This window comes from Natrix helvetica (genome assembly GCF_964273705.1).
Source record: "Natrix helvetica genome assembly, chromosome: 8".
Classification (NCBI taxonomy): Eukaryota; Metazoa; Chordata; class Lepidosauria; order Squamata; family Natricidae; genus Natrix; species Natrix helvetica.
In genome coordinates, this window is record NC_138559.1 from 16,159,980 (window position 1) to 16,182,211 (window position 22,232).

General features: G+C 40.1%; 1 protein-coding gene across 4 annotated transcripts in view; it reads left to right on the forward strand.

Moving 5' to 3' along the window:
- Positions 1–16,996, forward strand: part of OGDH (oxoglutarate dehydrogenase) — a 48,175-nt gene extending 31,179 nt beyond the window's left edge. For all 4 annotated transcript variants that reach the window (XM_081961196.1, XM_081961198.1, XM_081961195.1 and 1 more), the window contains 17 exons: positions 74–220; positions 547–637; positions 1,514–1,693; positions 1,861–1,989; positions 3,242–3,421; positions 5,383–5,535; positions 6,256–6,358; positions 6,765–6,893; positions 7,504–7,654; positions 9,517–9,644; positions 9,764–9,942; positions 10,541–10,612; positions 11,161–11,283; positions 13,305–13,377; positions 14,056–14,219; positions 14,880–15,034; positions 15,750–16,996. In XM_081961196.1, coding sequence (XP_081817322.1) covers positions 74–220; positions 547–637; positions 1,514–1,693; positions 1,861–1,989; positions 3,242–3,421; positions 5,383–5,535; positions 6,256–6,358; positions 6,765–6,893; positions 7,504–7,654; positions 9,517–9,644; positions 9,764–9,942; positions 10,541–10,612; positions 11,161–11,283; positions 13,305–13,377; positions 14,056–14,219; positions 14,880–15,034; positions 15,750–15,870 — 2,278 coding nt within the window. In that variant the 3' untranslated portion in view covers positions 15,871–16,996. The remainder of the gene's footprint in view (positions 1–73; positions 221–546; positions 638–1,513; positions 1,694–1,860; positions 1,990–3,241; positions 3,422–5,382; positions 5,536–6,255; positions 6,359–6,764; positions 6,894–7,503; positions 7,655–9,516; positions 9,645–9,763; positions 9,943–10,540; positions 10,613–11,160; positions 11,284–13,304; positions 13,378–14,055; positions 14,220–14,879; positions 15,035–15,749) is intronic.
- The last annotated feature ends 5,236 nt before the right edge of the window (positions 16,997–22,232 follow it).

Consider the following 22,232-nt stretch of genomic DNA (forward strand, 5'->3'; position numbering starts at 1 on the left):
GCTTTGCAGAAGAGCCCGGAAACTCATACAGATTATGTGACAGGTGTCTTTAAACAGCATCTCTGTTTTCCAGGTTTGAGGAGTACCTGCACAGAAAGTGGTCTTCTGAGAAACGGTTTGGTTTGGAAGGCTGTGAGGTTCTGATTCCTGCTTTAAAGACAATAATTGACAAGTCAAGTGAGAAAGGAGTGGATTATGTTATCATGGGAATGCCTCACAGGTAAAGTTGTCCTTGGAGGAAACTCTTTGAAGAGAGTGAAGCTGTCAAGAGAGTGTATGCTGAATTTCAACCTGCCCTTCAGTCAAAACATTCTGAGCTGTATTCTTCCTGTCATTCATTTTTATGATTTTGCTCTTTGTTTAGTTCCAAAGGCCCACTTTTTTCAAATGTTGATAGGGCATAGGGTTATTATAAAAAGGTATACAAAGTAGTGATTGAAACCTTATTTAAGTCAAATTTGATTTATTAATCAAAATTATTATTTCTCCTACAGCAGACAATGTATTCCATGTAGTATCTGATTAAATATGATTTTGGTTTTCTAGAGGGCGCCTGAATGTTCTTGCCAATGTTATCAGAAAGGAGTTGGAGCAGATTTTCTGCCAGTTTGATTCTAAGCTAGAAGCTGCAGATGAAGTGAGTTCAATTTTTACTGGGGTTATATATTTTATTTGACAGGAATTTTCTTCATATTAGTTAATAACAACTGTATAGTGGTACCTCAGTACTCATCGTTAATAGGTTCCAGGAGGTGCAATGAGTACCAAAAATTATGAGTACGAAACAATTTTTTCCTGTAAGAAATAATATAGCGAGTCACAAGGCAGCTGACACCGACAAATTCTAGCTTGTGCATTGAGTACCAAACAAATAATGAGTACTGGGACAAAATGTTCATGTCAAAATGCATTGAGTACCAAATTCGATGCGTTTCAAAGCAGTTGAGTACCAGGGGACCACTGTATTTAGTTTTGAACACAGGGACAACATCTGTATCTGCCACTGAAACAAGTCGAGTGTGACCTCAACAATGTGCCCTAACACTTTTCCAGTTCTTCAGTTTTCCCGTTGTTTTCAAGATTGCTCTTGAATGTCAAGGATGAGGTTCCCATGGCTTTAAAAGTCTTTTCATGTCAGATTGAGTTTAAGGGGTGAATCCTGAAACCATCTCAGATGATTTAAAGAATCAGCTGGGTGCAAAAATAATGAAAATGTGTGATTCCTGGCAGTAAATACTATGCCATTCATAGACCGAGTAACAGTTCTTCTACTGTGCATCTTAATCCAGCTAGATTTAGTCTGATAAATCCTATCAATATTATACAAAGTGAATACCACTATCAGGAATTCAAATTGGATTATAACCCACTACTGTCTGAATTCCAATTAAGTATTTGTGAACGTATTTTGGATATGTGTTCATTTTCTTCTAAATTGCAAAGCAGCCATTTTGAAGCTCTAAAAATACGCAAAAAAAGAATGTATCTGCCTAATAATACTCTCTTTTCTCAGGGCTCAGGGGATGTAAAGTACCACTTGGGAATGTATCACCGAAGGATTAACCGTGTCACTGACAGGACCATCACTCTTTCACTGGTTGCAAATCCTTCTCATTTGGAGGCTGCTGATCCTGTTGTTCAGGGCAAAACAAAAGCAGAACAATTTTACTGTGGAGACACTGAAGGAAAGAAAGTAAGCTGGGCATATATTGAGATGCCTTCTCCTTTGTGCTTTTCTCTGCTGTTTTGTCCTTTTGTTTTTATAGTGACAATGTTGTGGATGCTTCATTTTTCAGCCACTTTGACACCTAATTCTCCAAAATTATTTAACACATCTTTAATTTGTTCTGGTCTAAAAAGGTGATGTCAATCCTTCTGCATGGAGATGCTGCTTTTGCTGGCCAAGGGATTGTTTACGAGACTTTCCATTTGAGTGACTTGCCTTCCTATACAACTTATGGGACAGTTCATGTGGTGGTGAATAATCAGGTAAAATAAGTTCTTTTGCTATCATATCAGATTCTCTCACTTAAATTTTACCAAGAACAAGCAACAGATTAGGAACTGTGTTATTGTTTGCACTCTTAGTTGAACTTTAAAAGAGGTGTTTTGGTTAGGTTTATTTACTTTGAAGTGATCAAAGAGTTGATCGAGAATAAAAACTGAAGCAAATTCAACTCAGTGTTAAAATTGTCAGATGAAGACTGATTTCCTGACGTCAAGAACGTTTCCTGCTTTCTGATTTGACACCAATGATTATGAAACTAAGGGATAGATTTGTATGTTATGCTACATTCATGATGATATTAATATCATGATGATATTAATGGGTGATAAAAACCTCTTGAAAGAGACAATTTGTTGTCAGATCAATTGGAGGGGATGGAACATATGGAACAGAGATACTACTGCTGTTTGAACCAATTAACAGCCACCCCTATCTGAGACTTACGTATAAATAAATGTCTTACATCTTGTACTGCAAAATGCTATTACTCCTTTTCTTAACTTTCCTTGGTGAGACCCTCATTGTTATAATGTGCCTTTGCATAGCAGTCCTTGAGAAATGTTCCTTCAGTTCTATCTTGATAGCTCTGTTTATTCCTCTAGGTGAAAAGTCTTTTGGAACAGGACAGCGGTGGTCTTGGGCTTCTCTCTTTTAACCTGTGGCCTTTTGTGAAGAGTGTAGGAAAGAACAGCTTTAGAGTTCCAGGACATTCCCTACTGTTTGAATCCGAAAGAAGTTGTCTAAACAGAAGTGCAAACGCCAAATTGCAAGTCTTAAGAGACTGCAAGTATAGAACTAGCAACAAATGAAGCAAAAGATAGAACACTGCTGGATTAGCTTTGACTCACCAAACAGAAAAGGATCCTGGATAGCATGAGGAAAGAAATTATTAATGTTAATTATGTAATGAAGGCTAGTTTTTCCTTTTCCAGAAAGAATGGGTTTTAGAATTGTCAGCAAAATTAGACTTCTCACAGTACATATCTCTTATCTCCTCTGAGTGCTGTTTTCATCTTTTGACTATTCTTGGCAGACCCAGGATTGGAGACATTACCTTTTAAAATCCATGCTTCATGCTAAAGTCTCAGTATTTTCATATATAAACATTCTCAGGAAAGAATATACCACAAAGGATATTCCTTAAATATTTAACTAACTTTTCCATTTATCACCTAAAAAATTGAGAGTTAGTGATGATGTATTAAGTCCTCATACACTCTGTTGTCATCTCAGATTGGATTCACTACCGATCCTCGTATGGCCCGCTCTTCCCCATACCCAACAGATGTGGCTCGTGTGGTGAATGCACCCATTTTCCATGTCAATGCTGATGATCCAGAGGCTGTGGTATATGTGTGCAATGTGGCAGCTGAATGGAGAAGTACTTTCCACAAAGATGTAGTTGTGGATCTGGTAGGTAGTACTGATTCTTCTGACATACTGATACATTAAGTTGGAGATATATAATAGATTATTTAAGAAATATTTTTAAAATGATTTAGATGTTGAATGATAGCAGAAAGATACTGGGTACTATTTTCCTAAAAGCAAAGAAAATATATAGGTACTCTTCAACTTATAATAATTCATTTAGTGACCATTCAAAGTTACAACAGCACTGAAAAAAGTGACATGTGACCGTTTTTCATACTTACAACCGTTGCGTCATTCCCACGATTGTGATCAAAATTCAGTAGATTGGCAACTGACTCATATTTATACAATACAATACAATACAATACAATAGCAGAGTTGGAGGGGACCTTGGAGGTCTTCTAGTCCAACCCCCTGCCTAGGCAGGAAACCCTATACCGTTTCAGACAAATGGCTATCCAACATCTTCTTAAAGACATCCAGTGTTGGGGCATTCACAACTTCTGGAGGCAAGCTGTTCCACTGGTTAATTGTTCTAACTGTCAGGAAGTTTTGCCTCAGTTCTAAGTTGCTTCTCTCCTTGATTAGTTTCCACCCATTGCTTCTTGTTCAACCCTCAAGTGCCTTGGAGAATAGCTTGACTCCCTCTTCTTTGTGGCAACCCCTGAGATATTGGAAGACTGCTATCATGTCTCCCCTAGTCCTTCTTTTCACTAAACTAGACATACCCAGTTCCTGCAACTGTTCTTCATGATGGTTTCAATATCCCTGGGTCATGTGATTCCCCTTTGAGACTTTCTGACAAGCAAAATCAATGAGGAACCGTATTACTAACTTAATAGATGCAGTTATTCACTTAACAACTGTGGCAAGAAAGGTTGTAAAATGGGGCAAGACTCCCTTAACGAATGTCTCCGTTAGCAACAGAACTTTTGGGCTCAATTATGGTCATAAGTTGAGGACTACTTGTAACTATGTGTGGGCTTTGGTGGACTTTATTATATAGAAATGGGGGCCGTCAAGAGAAAATTGAAAGTGAGTTGAGAAGAGTGGAAATGTAGCACCTGAGAAATGTCTGTGGCAAAACCAGAAGAGAGGGACTCGAGAATAAATTACTTCTAAATCAGTGGTGGGTTCCGGTACGGTGCAATGGGGCTCGGCGTCCACCACATAAACATGCACAGTGTGCGCGCCCACACACGCAGCGCGTGCATCTGTACTTACCACCCGCAATGCTCCAGCTGCTCAGCGGAGCATTGCGCAGGCACCGTACAGCGCATGCGCAGAAGCCCCGAAAACCTCAAATACCGGTAAGGAGCGCGGGAGTCTGGGCCCTCCGGGGCACCGTAACGGAACGGTACCTATCCGGAACGTATCGGGGCGTACCGGTCGTAACCCACCACTGATCTAAATGAATGCTAAGTGACTGATCAGTTAAAAACAAATATGCTAAACCAATTTGGTCACATAGAGAGAATTCATGAGGGTTGAACTGAAGAACAAATATACAGTGGAAAAATTAATGGGTTGAGAGGAACACTAAGAAAATTGTGACTGCAATTCATTAGATCCTCAAGAGGAAGAGATTAGGTTTAAAAAACAAGAATCTGAAATGGTATATAGACATGTTGAAAGCAAGGATAGTTTAGAACTGGAAGTCTGCATAAGTCTATGGTATTTATATTAGTAAATAAATAATAGCTTGCCCTACTCAGCCATGTCCACCTGTACTTTGAGGATCATTTTCAAAGGTTTTGTGGAATGGTGGAAAGAGAAGTTTAAGTAGAATATAAAATTTTCCAAAGCTGGAACATTTTTTTTCTTTTCTGATAACATTCCAAGAAATCTGTTCATTTGCCATCACTTTACACCCATGCTTGTTCTCAATCAAGCATTACTCTCTAATTACTGAGTTGGAAAACTTTCTTTTAATTTAGTAAGATGAATTGTTTAGGTCAAGAATAAATATATGGGATTTTTCTTCCTTTCAAACATGCTAGGTGTGCTACAGACGAAATGGGCATAATGAGATGGATGAGCCAATGTTCACTCAGCCATTGATGTACAAGCAGATCCGAAAACAGAAACCTGTGCTACAGAAGTATGCTGAGACACTGATTTCACAAGCAGTAGTCAATCAACCAGAATATGAGGTACTTTCATTTATGGCTTAACAATCTTCTGTAGCCCAGCCATGCTTAGATATCTTGATATTCCTCTTCCCATTGTGGTATCAAGCATTTCATAATTTCATAGACTTTTGGCATTTTATAAATGTTATAATATATAACACCACACAGGAACATTAATTACGCAGCCAAGATTAGTAAAATAATCTCTTATTTTTCTATGGCAATTGATAACATTTCTCTGATATTGTGTAGCTTGTTGAAACATATATGTGTATATATATATATATACACATACACACACACACACACACACACACACACACACACACAGAGTAAAGGTTCCCCTCACACATATGTACTAACCGTTCCTGATTCTAGGGGCTGGTGGTCATCTCCGTTTCAAAGCCAAAGAGACAGCACTGTCTGAAGACATATCTGTGGTCATGTGGCCAGCATGACTAAATGCCGAAGGTGACCTTCTCACCAAAAGGATCCTAATTTTTCTATTTGCATTTTTACATGCTTTCGAACTGCTAGGTTGGCAGAAGCTGGGATAAGTAACAGCAGCTCACTCCGTTACGCGGTACTAGGGATTCGAACTGCCAAACTGCCAACCTTTGCTACTACCAGTTTTGGTTGAGAAATGTGTTATAATTATAAGAAGGCATTTTGTAAAGGGTAAAGTGTTGATTATATTTGTCCTTGGGGACACCTCTACATTATGCTCCTTTTGTATTCCAGGAGGAAATTTCCAAGTATGACAAAATTTGTGAAGAGGCTCATGCCAGGTCCAAGGATGAAAAAATCCTTCACATCAAGCATTGGTTAGACTCTCCATGGCCTGGTAAGTTACTGTCTACTTGTTAATGGCCATGGAGAAAAAATAGTTCTTGGCCAATAGATTGCACTTGCAGTTTCTGGCACAAACATGTGTTGTCCTTGCCTAGAACTCCCAGTTCTGAAAATTCCATATAAAGATCATAAGAGATAGTCAGCATTATTAATAAACAAAATGTGCTTACATTAAACTAAAAGGCACTTGATGAAGATTTTTTGTTCTTCTCCCAGATGCTCTGGCAGGATGATCCAGTAGTTTAATTGGACAGAGTTTATTTGCCAAATATCTTCACAAAAGAAATTTGGCAGTGAAGAACATCTTTTTAAAGGAATTGTTCTAGCTAGAATTGTTCTGTGCTCCTCCTGTGAATGTCTTCCTTGACTCTTTTTATGTCCTCTTTTTAAATGTCCAGGTTTCTTCACCCTGGATGGCCAACCTCGGAGCATGACTTGTCCTTCTACTGGCTTGACTGAAGAAGATTTGGTCCATATAGGAAAGGTGGCCAGCTCAGTTCCTGTTGAAAATTTTACCATTCATGGAGGTATGGTTTTCTATATTTTTCCCCCTTGGATTTTACTTTTTAATGACTTCGTTAGAAAATGCAACATGTTATTTGCATGGAGGAGTCTTTTGCAAAGTTTCCTTGAAACCTCTCTTAGATGTTCAGAATTGAGGGACCAATCAATACTTTGTTTCTGTTTTGCATGTTTTAATGATGGCTAACAAGATTCCATGTATTATATATCCTAGTACATTTGGGCCTACCTCGTAGCCAATCCAAGCTGTCAGCAAATTAAGATGAAAATAGATTCTGCTTCAGAGCTTAATCTTTCAGTCTTAGCCTTTGCTCTCTTTATACATGTTATGTTTGTCCTTTGATTTATAGCAGCCTTACCTGAGTACCCTCCAAGCATGTGAATTTCAGCTCCTAAAATTCCATAGCCAGCATGGTTACTGTTGGGGATTCTGGAATTGTAGTACATACATCTGAAGAGTACTCAGATTATGGAAATAATCTATGATGCAATATTCTTCACTGTTTGCTACCCAAAGCAACAGACTTTCAAACATCTGTAAAGGCATCTACACATTTTTGAAAATGCTATCATAAAGTTTTCAAGCAGATTAATGATTATTATTTTTCTCCAAAGGTTTAAGCAGGATTTTAAAAACACGAGGAGAGATGGTTGCCAATAGGACTGTAGACTGGGCCTTAGCAGAATATATGGCATTTGGCTCTCTTCTTAAAGAAGGAATCCATATTCGGCTGAGTGGACAAGATGTTGAAAGAGGAACATTCAGGTAAAGTGTGTTTATTGTATATGGGCAGTCTTTCTTTAACCAATCCAGGACTTTTGTGAAAATCCATAACATTTGGGGGCAAATGCAAAATGGTCAAGATAGCATTATCTTCAGCTTAGGCCATAACAGTGAGCAGCCAAAGATGTATTTTTATATCTCCCTTCTAGGGCCTGTAGTGGGACATCAAATTAAGTCAATGTAAATGTTATCCTACATTGATTTAGGTATCTAGCAGATCTAAGGAGAGTGACAAATTGGTTAGGAATGTTAGGCAAAGTGTTAGTAGTAAAATGATTGCACTAGAGTATTGTATGTCTGAAGAAAACATTGCTGATCATTTTACCAAAGCTTATGGTAAAACATAAACATTGTTGTGATGATTATGGATTGAGAATGTGAAGTTGTGTGTAAATACATTGAGAACCCAAGAGGGGAGAATGTTAGGGATGTAAACCTAGTCTTGGCTTGGCAATGTATATAAGCCAGGATTGTAACAAATGTATGTTACTTTAAATGCTAGAGAGATGTAATTGGTTGCTGTTATCTCAAGCAGCCATAAGAGGGAGCCAGAATGACTGTTAGCTCTCTGTTTTGTTAGACGTTGATCAGATACTATATCGTGAGTTACTGAGTCTTGCTACTGTTAGCTACTTTGTGCGTTAAACTGATTATTTGATAACTGACTGACTGAACCGTGTATGACTTGGACTGTAAATTGGACTCTGAATACCTCTATATTTCCACATAGTAAACTACTATATTTTATACTATTCAGCGTCCCTGTATGCTGGTTTGTGCGTGTTCTTCCATACCACTCTCATTACGCTTCTCTGCACACTCGCTCTCCTAACGGGGAGCTTACTTACTTAACATATTTGAAGAAACATGATGGATCTAAGTGAATATCAGTATCCAAATGTACAAAGTTGGGTTAATAAAAATCCAGAAGCACCATTTTTTTCCTATTGCTTTAGGAATGTTAAAAGCCAATAAGGATCCAAGATATCAGAACTACAAGGGCAAAATATACTTTGACCTTTGACGTGAAGGTGTGTGACCAAGTAGTAATCTCAATCCTCACTGCAGACAACCTGTTTGAGACCCAACTTGAAATATGTTCCTAAGAAATTGGAGTATAACTCTTTTTAGAGGATTAATGGCATTTTATATTTAACTTGAGTACACTTGGCATGCAGCTGAGATGAATCAGGCTCCTTTACTATAGAAAATGATTGCAAAGTGGCTGTGGCTGACTGGGCATTTTGTACTACGTATTCTCTGTGCGTTGAGATTGTGGCATGGAAAACTATGCCTACATATTTTATCAATTTAGCCCGCTCAATACAATGATTACTTAGAGTCCAAATATGATGGCATTTCACAAAGACGACCACATTGTAGTTCATTTCCAGAGGAAATAATTGGCCAAAACGTAGAGCACCCGTCATAGGCCTGTCAGGGAAATTAATGCAACATTATCTGCATATAATGCAATTGAAATATGTTCCTTGACTCTTTTTGGTGAATGATGAGAGAAGTAATTGATCATGGCAACCAGTGCATTAATATAATAATTAAACAACAATGGGGTAAGACTACTGCCTTGTCTACTTCCTCTGTCTCACTGGTACATTATTCTTTGGAATTTGTTTAACTTTGATTATAGAGATTGCAGTATAGATTAGTAGTCACAGCCTTCTGTCTACGGAAGAGTTTTACAATTTGCACTACAGGTTGGGCCTAGAAATCAGATTCAAAGCTGCTTTGAAGTCTATGGCAGCTGTATAGCGCGAGGACCGCGGTTTGGAGGAGTCTTTTCTGCCAAGGATTTAAATACAATTTTCACTCGTATTTTTCTCCAGCCATCGGCACCATGTCTTGCATGACCAGAATGTTGACAAGAGAACCTGCATTCCCATGAATCATCTATGGCCAAATCAAGCTCCTTACACTGTCTGCAATAGTTCTCTCTCAGAATATGGAGTCCTGGGTATGTCTTTTCCCCTACTAAAACTTCAAGGAGTTGCGTAAACTGCTGAGTTTTAAGTCTATCCCTCCCTGATCATTTTCCTCTTCCCCCAAAAAAGCTTTCCATTTCCATCAATGCAGGATTTGAGCTGGGCTTTGCTATGGCCAGTCCCAATGCTTTGGTGGTTTGGGAAGCTCAATTTGGCGACTTCCACAATACTGCTCAGTGTATCATCGACCAGTTCATCTGCTCTGGGCAGGCCAAATGGGTGAGGCAGAATGGCATTGTACTTCTTCTTCCCCATGGCATGGAGGGCATGGTAAGGAAACATTTGTGTTGTTTTCTAATAAGTCTCCTTTTACCTGCCTGATAGGTAGATTTCGACTATGTTTAGACAGTGTTCAGTTAGATCCTACGTATAGATTTGCCCTGCATTGAAAATTCTTGCATATGTTGAAGTAATTAAAAGCATTAAAGCCTGTATCAGCATAACAAAATTGAAAATGAGAAATAATATTAACTTTTGTTCCGATATTAGAACATGTTCTAATAGCACATTGGAAAAGTGCCTAATTAGAATTTGTGGGTTGGAATTTAGATTTATTTCTTTATTGCTTTGTTTATTGTTTTTTTACATCTACCTGTTCAGCATTTCAGAGCCATCATACATTGGCTGATTCCTCATTTACCTCTAGCGAGATAGAGCAAGCTAAGGGAAAAAATAACTGGCCCAAAGTCCTCCAGCTAATTCCATTATCAAGAGAGGACTTGAAGTGGTTCTCCCTGCTTCATATCCAGTTACTTTAACCATTGCTCTGTAGCAACCCTCTTTCTGGAAGAAATGCTCCGTTTTGCCTCAATGTCCTCTTTATCCAAGAAAAAGCCATTACTCAAGAAAGTCCCGTATTTGTTTGCAGGGCCCTGAGCATTCTTCTGCTCGACCAGAACGATTCTTACAAATGTGCAATGATGATCCAGATGTCTTCCCGGTGAGTTGGCTGTGAATGCATGTTAGCCACACCTTTCTTCTGTCCACACATCCCTTAGCTACATTTCTAAGAATGCTAAGAAGAGTTGTTGTTGTTGTTGTTGTTGTTTTGGGGGGGATAAGTCCAGTATCAGCTTGTAGTAGACTGAATGGCTCCTCCAGGTATCCCTAAACACTCTGTAATCACCTCAACGCTTTACTTCAGGGTAGGCAACCTGAGATAGCAAGGATGCAAATTAGAGCCCCCAATCCAATCTCCAATCTCTTTAAAAAGTGTCACAGATTACTAGCAGTTTGAGATGGGTAATGCAAGAATTGTAAAATATAATGCTTTCAAAGAAAAAAATCCTCCTCAAGATATCTGGCCTACCATCATCCGGCTCTTACCCCACCCTGTTTCAGCTGTCTTGCTTCCTCTCACCTTTTAAAGGGAACCCCCTTCCCTCGTCCCAGAGATGTATTTCACAGTTGATTCCCAGGATCTTTGACCATTTTGACAATGCATGCAATTCTTCCACCTTTCTGAATTCCGTCATTGTTTTCCTACAGAAACTAGACGACTTTGATGTGCGCCAGCTGTACGACTGCAATTGGATTGTCGTAAATTGCTCCACTCCAGCAAACTTTTTCCATGTTATGCGGAGGCAGATACTTCTTCCCTTCCGGAAACCAGTCAGTATGAAGAATGACTTCCTTGGGTTCTCCCTTCCCCCCATATTAGGCTTTAATTAGACCCTGAAGTCAAGTAGAAAGTGGCACATGATAAATTGTGAAACAATTCTGAACTTATCACTAGTCTCAAAGAAAAACACTCTGGTGGATGGGGGAAACTATAAACTAAGATTAAGTTGCAAAGAGCCCGTTTTGCTTGGTAGATTCTGACTATCCAGCTGGTTCTGTTCCTTGGCATTTTTTTACAGCACCCTGTTCACCACCCAGGAGTTCTCAATAAAAGCCAGTGTGCAAATGTTTTCACTTCCTCATTGAACTTTATGCCACATACATATTCATGCCTAGAAAAGGTTGATTAGTTAGTCATAGCTGATATGCTCTACTGAATATTAATACCTTAGTCTTTGGGCAAATTATTTTAAATTGTATTTAAACAATTTAAATACATACTGCAGCTCTTGTTTTTCTGACTGACAAAAATAATGTTTTTTTCAGAGCAGTTGAACTTAGTGGCAGATAATGAAGGAGGTATCAAATACAGGTAGTCCTTGCTTAACAACCCTAGTTGGGATCAGAATTTCTGTTGTTAAGAGATGCAGTCCTTAGGTGAAACATCAAGACTTCCTTGCTTAGAGGTGACAATTGTAATAGTTCCAGTTGCAGTTGTTAGGCCAAGACCTCATACTTCTCCTGTCCTGCTGTTCTCACCTCCACTTCAACTCTACCCAGTCACCTATCTATCCCCCATTCCTGCACCTTGTCACCTCTGCCACCCTGCGTGTACCTCTCCTGCTGTCCTTCCTCCCTGCACTCCACAGGCCCTGCTTCTCCTGTTCCTTCTGCTGCTCCTGCCAGCCTGACTTGGATTTCCCTTGCCACAGCTGATTTTCACCCATTTTCTTCCTGCTGCTGCTGCTGAGGTGTGCCAGCAGCTGCCTACAGCTGCTTCATGAAGGGCCAAACTGAGTCTATCTTGTTGAGGAAGAAGATGCAAAATCATCTGTGGGCAGCAAGGGCAGTAGGACTGCAGAGCAATGGGGGTGCAGGCCAGCAATGGTGGCAAAGTACAGGCAGTCAAAAGGGCAGATCTGGAGGAGGGATAAGCAAGTGGGTGGAGCTGAAGTACACCTGGAATTGTAAATGTGGACAGACTGGGGTTGAATTTTGATCACATGACTACACTGCAGCAGTTATAATGGTGAGAACTGTCATAACTTTGAAAAGTCACTGAATGAATAGTCATTAAACAAGGATGGTCTATACAGTGTTGGATCCAATACAGCATCTTGCTTCCAGTAGCCTTTAACCCAGTGCTTTTGGAAAGCTAAGAAACCCCGAGTTAAGACTACGGCCCTCCCTCATAGCTACAGCTTCTGAGGGTGGGAATCCTGCAGAGCCCCCAAAGCTGCTGCTAGATGAATCCTCCATGACTGCATTTTAAAGCCATCTCAGCTTGATTCCTTTACTCACTGAATCCATGAAATCTGGCATATTTTCTATTCTTACCTCCTTGAGGCTTTCTTACTTCAGGGCATTTCTTTACTTTGCACATCCAAATATATTACTATTCCAAAAACTAAAGCACAGATCCGAATACTTTAGGATCTCTGTAGCATCCCAGCAAGTGCGCATTTTGGATTTCACTCTTACCACCATTTGAGTCATATTCAAGAATTGATTGAAATCAAATATTTCAGAGTGTCTCTAAAGATATTGTTACCAAAGAGAGCACTTTTATTGTTTTGCGTTCCTGCTAAATACCTTACTGACGAGTATGAAAAATTACTTCATCCGGGTATTATCTGGCTGCCTGGCATTTTTCTTTGGTCGATGTTCTCCTAGAAACACCGAGTGCCGTTCTGATGATGTTCAAAAACGGAACCTTTGAACAATTAACTTTGGATTATTGTTATTTCATTAAATTCTGAACACTTTTGTACTTACGCCTCAATATTAATTTGGGTTGTGTTCCCCTGCCCCCCCCTCCCTCCCTCCCTCCCTCTCTCCCTCTCTTTTTTTAGCTGATAGTCTTCACTCCAAAGTCCTTGTTGCGTCACCCTGAAGCTCGGTCCAGCTTTGATGAAATGCTGGCAGGTACAGTAGACTTGGGATCAGGGCTATGGAGGAATGTCTTATTTGGTAGAAGGGAAGATGTGACTGAACAATTAGACAAGGAAACTCTTGAAGCTCAACACAAGGCCACAAAGACAACTCTGCCTGCCAGCCTTCCTAAAGTTCTATTAACCTTCAGAGGAGCAGAGTCATTTTTGGATGTCTGGGTCTTCTGTGCTAGGAAAAATCTAAATGATACCCAGGGAAAGAGCTCATATGTAGCAAAATAGTTGGAGCTGTGTCACTTGTCTTGGATTCAGGCCTTGAGATATTGGTTTAAGGTCATGAATTTTGTGATGTTGTTCTTCCAGCACTTTGCTTTAACTTGGAGTTTCCTGTGAAGAAAGACATGAGCATGGAATATTGCTCCGTTGCTACTTGTATTTGACAAAAGCTTTGAAGCAGGATCTGTAGTACCCCAACAATTACAATCAATCTTGATATTTTTTAAAAACTGCATGGCATCAAAGAACAGTGTGATTTTGTGTCAACAAGAAGCAGGTCTTTATGGAAAAGATACCCTGCTATTAATTCTGCCCTTTGTAACCTCATATTTGTCCCCTTCCTCTTTTTTATAAACTATTTTATAAACTCCTTGAGGCAGATTTTACTATGGACACTGATATATAACAAAAAGTAATAACCTCCACTGCTTTCCAGGCACCCATTTCCAACGTGTCATCCCAGACACTAGTCTGGCAGCACAGAATCCAGAACAAGTCAAACGGGTTCTCTTCTGCACTGGTAAACTTTATTATGAACTTATTCGAGAGCGGAAAATACGGAATATGGAAGCAGATGTGGCCATCACAAGGGTAGAGCAGGTAGGACTTTTGTGGGAATGGTATTGTTGATTTACAAAAGTAGGACTCCTGCGTGCTTTTTGAGCTTTGAACAATAAGTATTTTGAAACTCGATAGAATTTTATGAAACAGGAAGCTAAGAATTCCACACTGGTACTCCAAATTAATAAGTCTTCCACTGGCAAAAATAAAATGTAACTATCAGGCATGTTCTAATCATCTAGCTTTGTTTGGTAGACTACAGTTCTGAAGTAGAGTCAGGTTTGCAGGTTTCTTACAGACGTCTTGTTCTGAAAAGAATCTTAAAAGGTTTGTGCAGCAAATATCTAAACACACCTTATGAATTTTCTCTTCATTCCTCCTGGCAAGTGAGCCAAGATGGAGGTTAAAGTATGAGTGATCTGATTTGCCTGCAGAATATTTGGATTAGGCCCAATTTATAACTAAATGAAAGTCCTTTATTGGCCTTAACAACTTCTTAAATTTCTGATATATTGCACAGTCCCTTTTTTAAAAAAAAAAAAACGTATAAGTATCTTATGGGTTAAATTCTTGTTTTTCCATTTTCCCTGGAGTTTGTGAAATAGACTGACCTTTTTTAAAATTTTCCTACTATAATTTGTTTATGAAGGTAGGAGACTAAAAATCATTCATAATAAACTCAAGGCCTTTTCTTTTTAGCTGTCGCCATTCCCTTTTGACCTCCTGCTGAAGGAATTCCATAAATACCCCAATGCAGACCTAGCTTGGTGTCAAGAAGAGCACAAAAACCAAGGATATTACGATTACGTGAAGCCTAGACTCCGCACAACCATTGACCGTGCAAAGCCAGTGTGGTAAGGGGCTTCTTCTGCTACTCTGATAGAGGGATAGGTTTATATAGTTGCTCTGGCAGTATCCGTCCGATCCCAGTGAGAGCACAGAAGTGGCCTGTTCTAGGAAAAGAGGAAAAGAAGCAACATGCTGATACAGAAGGTCTCAGTAGCACAGGCTTTATTTTTGGGCTCTAACAGCCCCTCAAATCCTATACATGCCAGTAAAATCTAACAATTTAAGCACGATTTAACATCGTTTCCCAATGGAAAGCCAAATGGGTCTCTGAACACTCAGACATAGGAAGACAAATGATCCCACAAAAAAGATGCCAGGCTTTGAACTACCACGTCAGCAGTGATATTCCTAAATACGATTCACCACCTCGCGTGGCGTCTGCCATGACTCTCTGTATAAATGAGGCCTAGCATCCTCCCCTAAGTGTGACTGCGGGGTCCCACGTCAAATTGTAGATTTGTGGCCAGCTGTAAGCTGAAGACATATACCAGTCCGTGGGTTTTGGTTTTTTTTTAATATAAATGATGCTATGCTTCAATGGTTAGATGGCCTAGACACTGGTATTTGAACCCAGATCTTTATAACATGTAGATTTTATTATGTTTTACTAATCTAGGTGAAATGTTAATATATTGCTGTATGATATGTCATATGAGAGAGGGTGGGGGATAAAGCAGCAATTGCAAATAAGCAATTGTGTGTCTGCTTTTCTCCCTTTAGGTATGCTGGCCGAGAACCTGCTGCTGCCCCAGCAACAGGCAACAAAAAGAATCACTTGACCGAACTCCAACGCTTGCTGGACACGGCCTTTAACCTCGACTCTTTCAAGGGCTTGTCTTAGATACATCTGGACCTTAGTTCTGTCCCAACACCCTGTGTTTGTGGTGTTTCTATCTATCATTTCCTTTCTGTGTCTTTAACTATAGACTTTGTAAACTAACTTAAGGAGCCTGTTATTAACATCTTCCTGCTGTTAAAAGAAGTGCCCCATCAAAACAATCCCTGTCTGAATATTTGTGTTAAGGTTTCTGAGGGTTGCTGCAGCTCAGATCTTCTGGAGCAGTGTGGGTTCACGCCTGCACAAACCCCTGGGGCATACCTTGCTCCACTGCTCCAGGATGAGAGCTTCTAAGGGACTAATATTGGCCTTCCAAAGGAACCTCTGTAGTGGACAGTATGGTGGTTTCTAGTTAAATGCTTGATTCTTGACTTTAATCCCAAAATTAATATGGAGCCGGCACTGCTTTGCACTACTCAAGGGGCATGTGACCTGGTATTGCACTTGATTTCAGTGACAATATCACTTTCAACAATATTACACATCTCTTGACACTGAAAACCTGGGCTGACACTGTTTTACTGCTGTTGTTTTAACCATTAGCCTTGTCTTCACTAAATGTACCTCTTTGAGGATATTTTATGGAAATCTTATTTCTTTTCATTAAGGAAGCAGGATAATCTGCAAGGCACGGACTCAGGCGCTTGTTTTATGAAACTAACTCTTACTAATTCAAATCACATCCTGGATGAGGGGCTGTTTGAATCTTGGCATCTAGCACATCTTTTTTTACATGGCCACCATAACCATAGCTATATGAACCTTCAGTTTCACCTAACTTTTGGCTCTGGCTCTGTATCTAGAAAAGAACACCCCTAAAAATTCTGATAATTCACTGGGTTCTCATGTCCCACCTAAGAAACCTAGCTCTCTCTTTGCTCTGTCATTCTATACCCCAGTAAAGGTTGCTTCATTAGAGATTCTGTTCTGTCTCTTGAGCAGAAATCTCTAAAAAAAAAACCTCCCCCTTTTATATTCATAGCACCCATTTCCCTCTGAATTTTAGGCAAAAGTGTGTAACCTTTGTTTTACACTCATTTAATTTAGAAGATACAATCCTTTCACAGCTTTTACTTAGGGGTTTAACTGTGTGTATGGGAGTGACAAATTTTAAAAGTCTGAAAATCCATTTTTGGCCTGTATAATTCTTTAATTTGAACAAAGTTGGATCGTAACTTGTGTCATGCCATTGGCGTATGGTGACAAACAATTTTTCAGCCACGGTTTCTATTATGCACAAGGTTTTCTGTGCATGTAGATACATGGGTCAATACACATACATGCACACATGCTATTTGCTGAAACATTTATACTTAAGATACTTTTAAGTATTATGGGCATAAACTGTAAGCAGGAGTTAGATAGCGTGCCCTTCTGAATGGGGAAACAACTCGTATGGTCTTACATTTCTGATTTGCAATGCTTATTTGCAAAAGCGGGTCCGTTTTTTGTCAAAAAAAGTGCATGCATAGCCTTATGGAGGCTTATAGAGTGCTGATGGGGACTGGGGGGGGGCAAAAAACAGCCTGTTTTTTGCTCATTTCTGCCCTCCCCAGCCCCCAGGAGCTCTCCGAAAGCCTCCATAGGGGTATGCAAGGTCATTTTGGTGAAGGGGGCGGGGCTTCGAGACGCAAAAAAAAAGCTGTATTCAGTGTATAAGACACACCCAGATTTTCAGCCTCTTTTTTGGGGGGGGGGGAGGTGTATCTTATACTCCGAAAAATACGGTACTTTTCTATTTAAAACAAGTTTCTTAAGGTAGTGGCCTTCTTAGAGCACTGAAGAGATTCCACCTGAGCCTGAAAATTTCTACTTAATTGAAGCACACAATGGAAAATTTAGATTGGCTTTACTTGTAGTAGTATTCCCTCTCATCCACCTAAAGTCCAGAGCTCAAGAAGCATCCCTGGGCAACACAGGAACACATATCCTTTGTGGCAGGGACTGCTGCTGCTGTTGTGCTCCTTTTACCCTTTCAGTAACTGATGGTGGCTTTCGAGTAACTGTTGTTATCTGTCTACAATAAAATGTACCTCACTGCTTTGGCTCAGGGCAACAGCAGAAAACATTCTGGGCTAAAGATGTTCTCCTGTATCCAGTAGTGCCCGCCCTGGACTTGACATGTAGTTTTGCTTTTTCATTCTATTTGTATTCTGCTTTGACCCTCCTGAGCTTCTAAATGACATGGTCCTCGGCTACATGAGCGTTCCATACCTCCAACAATCCATGCATACTCAAAGATCGTGCACGTCTTGAAAATCATTTGCAAGAAATGCTTCAGATCTCCCACAGGCCCGGTATCTTGCTGCTGTTTGTTAAACCCTCCTGTCTTTTTCACGCTTCCACATACGAGCTTGAGAGAAAGATGTGGCTTCTTTAAGAGGAAAATTATCCTCAGCGAGTTGAGTGCTCTTTTTTTCAAGCTTGCATAGATCCTTGAAAGAAAGATAGACAAGGATAAGGAATAGCAGAGAAGAGCTGTGTTCTTGTCAGTTCCAGAGCGCTTCTGAATCATTTTCAGACCATGCAGAGTACAGGAAAAAACAGGAGATTCCTGGTTGATGCCTTCAGTGCTATATATCCAATGCGGGTTCCATCTGGTTAAGTTCTGGGCATGGCCCAAAAGGGCAGTTTCTGTCATGCCGCCTCTTGTGTGGGCCGTCAGCCACACTGCGAGAGTGAGCTACCTAATGAAGAGACTATATGTATCTGTTGCTTTGCTAGTGCAAACAGCAAATTCCAAGCAACTCCTACTATGGAGACACTTAGGCTTTCAAGATTGTGGTTGTATAGCCCTAAGCGATGGTGCAGTGTGTGCTCTTTTAGCTCTGCAAAAGGAGAAAGAAAATAAAAATGCTGGTGTGCCTAACCTTTGCCAAAACTTAAGAGACTGGTGAGGGAGGAGGTTTGCCTGTTCTGGGCCAGTTCCATTCTGGATCTCCCCGTTACCTCCCAGCCTGATTTATTTATTTTGGTTTTAAAACAAAATCAAACTGAGATGTGTTTGGCTTATACAATAAAGCCCGATCTTCTGGCTTAAAAGTGTGTCCAGCTGGCTTAGTTGTCTGATTTATTCAGATCAGGACAGCCTGATCTACCTTTTGTGGCCATGTAGAATGAACGTGGGTAAGGGGCTCTTCAGGCCATAACTTTGCAGGCTCAGTGCTGCCAGCATGGAAGGCCGTATTGTAGATTAGTGACATGTCCCAGCTGGTGTGTAAAGAGCCCTCTTGACTCTACATTCGAAATCACTCATCTCCAAACAATGCGACTGAAAGCACTTGCGGCACTCTGAAGTTGTCCTTGCACATAAGGGCTGTGTCTTAATTGCTCACAGAAGCAGAGTTACTACCCATTCAGTATGGATGTTGAGTTGCACTTCTCTTAAAGCTGGTGTGCCTCTTTTAAAGTCCAGAAATGTCACTCAGAGTCTGTAATCCTTCATCAGAACTACTGTAAAAGGCTGGCCAAAACAATAGAAGCAAGTGTACAACAAATTATCCTATGAATTGTCATAAAAAAAATTGTAGTTAGCTGTATCCATAAAAGCAAAGGAACTATTTAAAGGCAGCTACTTCATCAATGGAAGACTTGTATTGCAAAAAAGTCTTAAAGGTGTCAGAGCCTTTGATGGGATGAGTTTCAGGTTTCTGCCATAGAACTGCAAATCCAATATTCTGCCTTTCTGTAATGCTCTCTAGCTATCAAGAACAGACTCATAATAGCCATGAATTTCATCTATAATTGTGTAAATTGGCACTCATACATTATGACACAGTTTGATGCAAATTAAGACTACAACAATTGATGCTACCGTTGATAACCTGCCCTCAGTATTGAGAAATATTTTAACAAGAGTTTATAAATATGCTAGTTTTGACAACAAAACTAATTTAATTGGCATTTTCTCCCTTTCCAATGTCAGGAAATTTAAGGTGATGCTTCTTGTGATCATATGCAAGTATCGGCAAACATCATAATCTGCAGCTTCTGAAAACCAGAAGCTTGTTTAATATTTTGGAAAAACACACTGCTGTAATCTGTTAAAATGAAAACTGCTGGAGAAAAGATTTCTGCAACTGCTTAGGCAAAAGGCTTGGATAATTCCAGCAAGATTATTTTTGTTTGGACTGCAGCATAGGAAGAAAATGCATGCTTTATCTGTGTTTTGATACTTACCCCCCACCCCTCAGGAGACAGCACAAGCGCTAACTAAAGCAAAAATGTGTTTAACCAAATGTGTGAGCTGGGCCTCCAGTAGGGTTTGCAGATTGAAAAAAATTGAAAATGTGTTCCCTTTGCAAATAGCGAATGGTTCAGTTTGTCCTTGGTGGATCCAGAAACAGTGGTAAATTGTTTATTGGTCTTCAAAGGTTTTTGATTTTTTATTTGTATGAAGGTCTTTGGATTATATGTCTTTGATATGATTGAGGAGAAGCCAGGAACACTTTGCCTTCATATGATCATCTTAATTATTCCGATACGTTCATGTTAAGTCCAGTCCAGATTTAATACTGTATCTGAACTACTGGGTTCTCTGAGTGATTGAGCTTGGAAAATCTGGACTTTTAAGTCTTGTCTCACTTGGAGATTTCCTATATGGGTCACTTTCTTAGCATCTTTTTTTTCCCTTCTCCATTTGAAGGCATCTTTACCAACCTGCCAAGTGAGTTTGCGAAGATTACAAATGCATTTTTAAGTCTTGATAATCCAGCAAGAACAGAGAACAAAGCAACAGTGTCAAACTGAGATGTGTGCATGCAGGATAGTTTATGAGAACAGAATTTGAGAAGTGCCATGGTTATCACACCATGAAATAGTATAAGCACCTTGTAAGTGATGAGCCTGAAATGACATCTCAGTAGGTTCTCTTATGTAACTGTTAGAATAAAGTACTGCATTCAGTTCCCCGTGGATTTTATCAGTGTTCCTTTGTCTGGAACAACTGTTTTGAAGTGTAGATCTGGAGCAACTTTATTGTTGCAGAAGGAGAATCATGGTACCTAAAAATCATAAGCCTGGTAGCAACTTTCCAGACTAACAAAATAGTTTGCTATCTGCTGAAGTAAGCTACAATTCAGGAAAAACCCAAACCTTTATTCTGGAAAGATGCTACCAAATTATTTCTGATTCTTCTTCTACCAGTGGCCTTCAAGGGAATGTAGGGATTGCAGTGATACTATATAATACAATGTACCCACATTTTTGTATTTTGTATCTGGCATCAAAGCAGTATAATGGTCTTCTAACTCTGAAGAAGAAGTCATGTTTTATTGCAAGGAGCTGCTTGTGGACATGTCCCATTCATCTTACAGTTTCCATGAGTCCAGCCTTTCCTAAAATGATGGCCTTTGGATGATTTGGTCTATATCAGGGATTCCCAACTCCTGGGCTGTAGCCAGGGGTGGGTTCCTGCCAGTTCTAACCTCTTCTATAGAAGAGGTTCCACAAATCTACAGTGCCGTTTAGAACCGGTTCTATCTCCCTCCCCCCCGTCCGCACATCATCAAGATGAAGAGCGAGAGGAGGAATTCTGGGAGTTGAAGTCCACAAGTCTTAAAGCTGTCAAGTTTGAACACCCCTGGGTTTTTTTCCCTAAAGGGTTAGGGGTGCAAGGGTCTTGTAACTTGACAGCTTTAAGGCTTGCGTGCTTCAAATGCCAGAGTTTCTGAGCCAACATTTTGGTTGCTAAGCAAGAGCATTGTTAAGTGAGTTTCACCACATTTTACAAGTTAGACATGCCCACTCAGTCACATGGCTGGAAAGCCACTCCCACCCGGTCACATGGCCAACAAGCCACTCCCACAAAGCAGGCCACGCCTACAGAAGAGGTTCTAAAAAAAATTTGAAACCCACCACTGGCTGTAGTCTAGTACTGGGCTGCAGCCTGTTCGGAAACAAGCGAACCAAGTGACTGGTGAGCACGCAGCCCCATTTGTGTGAGTGGCTGGCACTCGTGTGTGTATGCGAAACTCAATTCTGCTGCTCGCACAAATGGAGCTGCATGTGCCTGCAACTCACACAGAACCATTTCCTCCCTCCCCACACTCAGTCTGCAAAGTTGAAAAGGTTGGGGACCACTGCTATATCTTCCCTCCTATCATCCTCAGGTTTTCCAAAAGCTGGAACCAATGGAAAAGCTGCCTCAAATGTTCTGAAGGCAACTGGTTTAAGGAGAACTTGGATCCCGCCTTGCAGGAATAAATGCATTAATTTAGGTTGCAGTACAGAGTTGGTACTTTTTGAAATTGTCTAGGCCTGGAAGGTATTTTCTCTGTGTCAAGTTGTCAGCCCCAAAGCCTCTTTTAAAGGGCTAAAAGTATTTCATTGAAGCAGACCAGACCTTCACATAATCATATGTATTC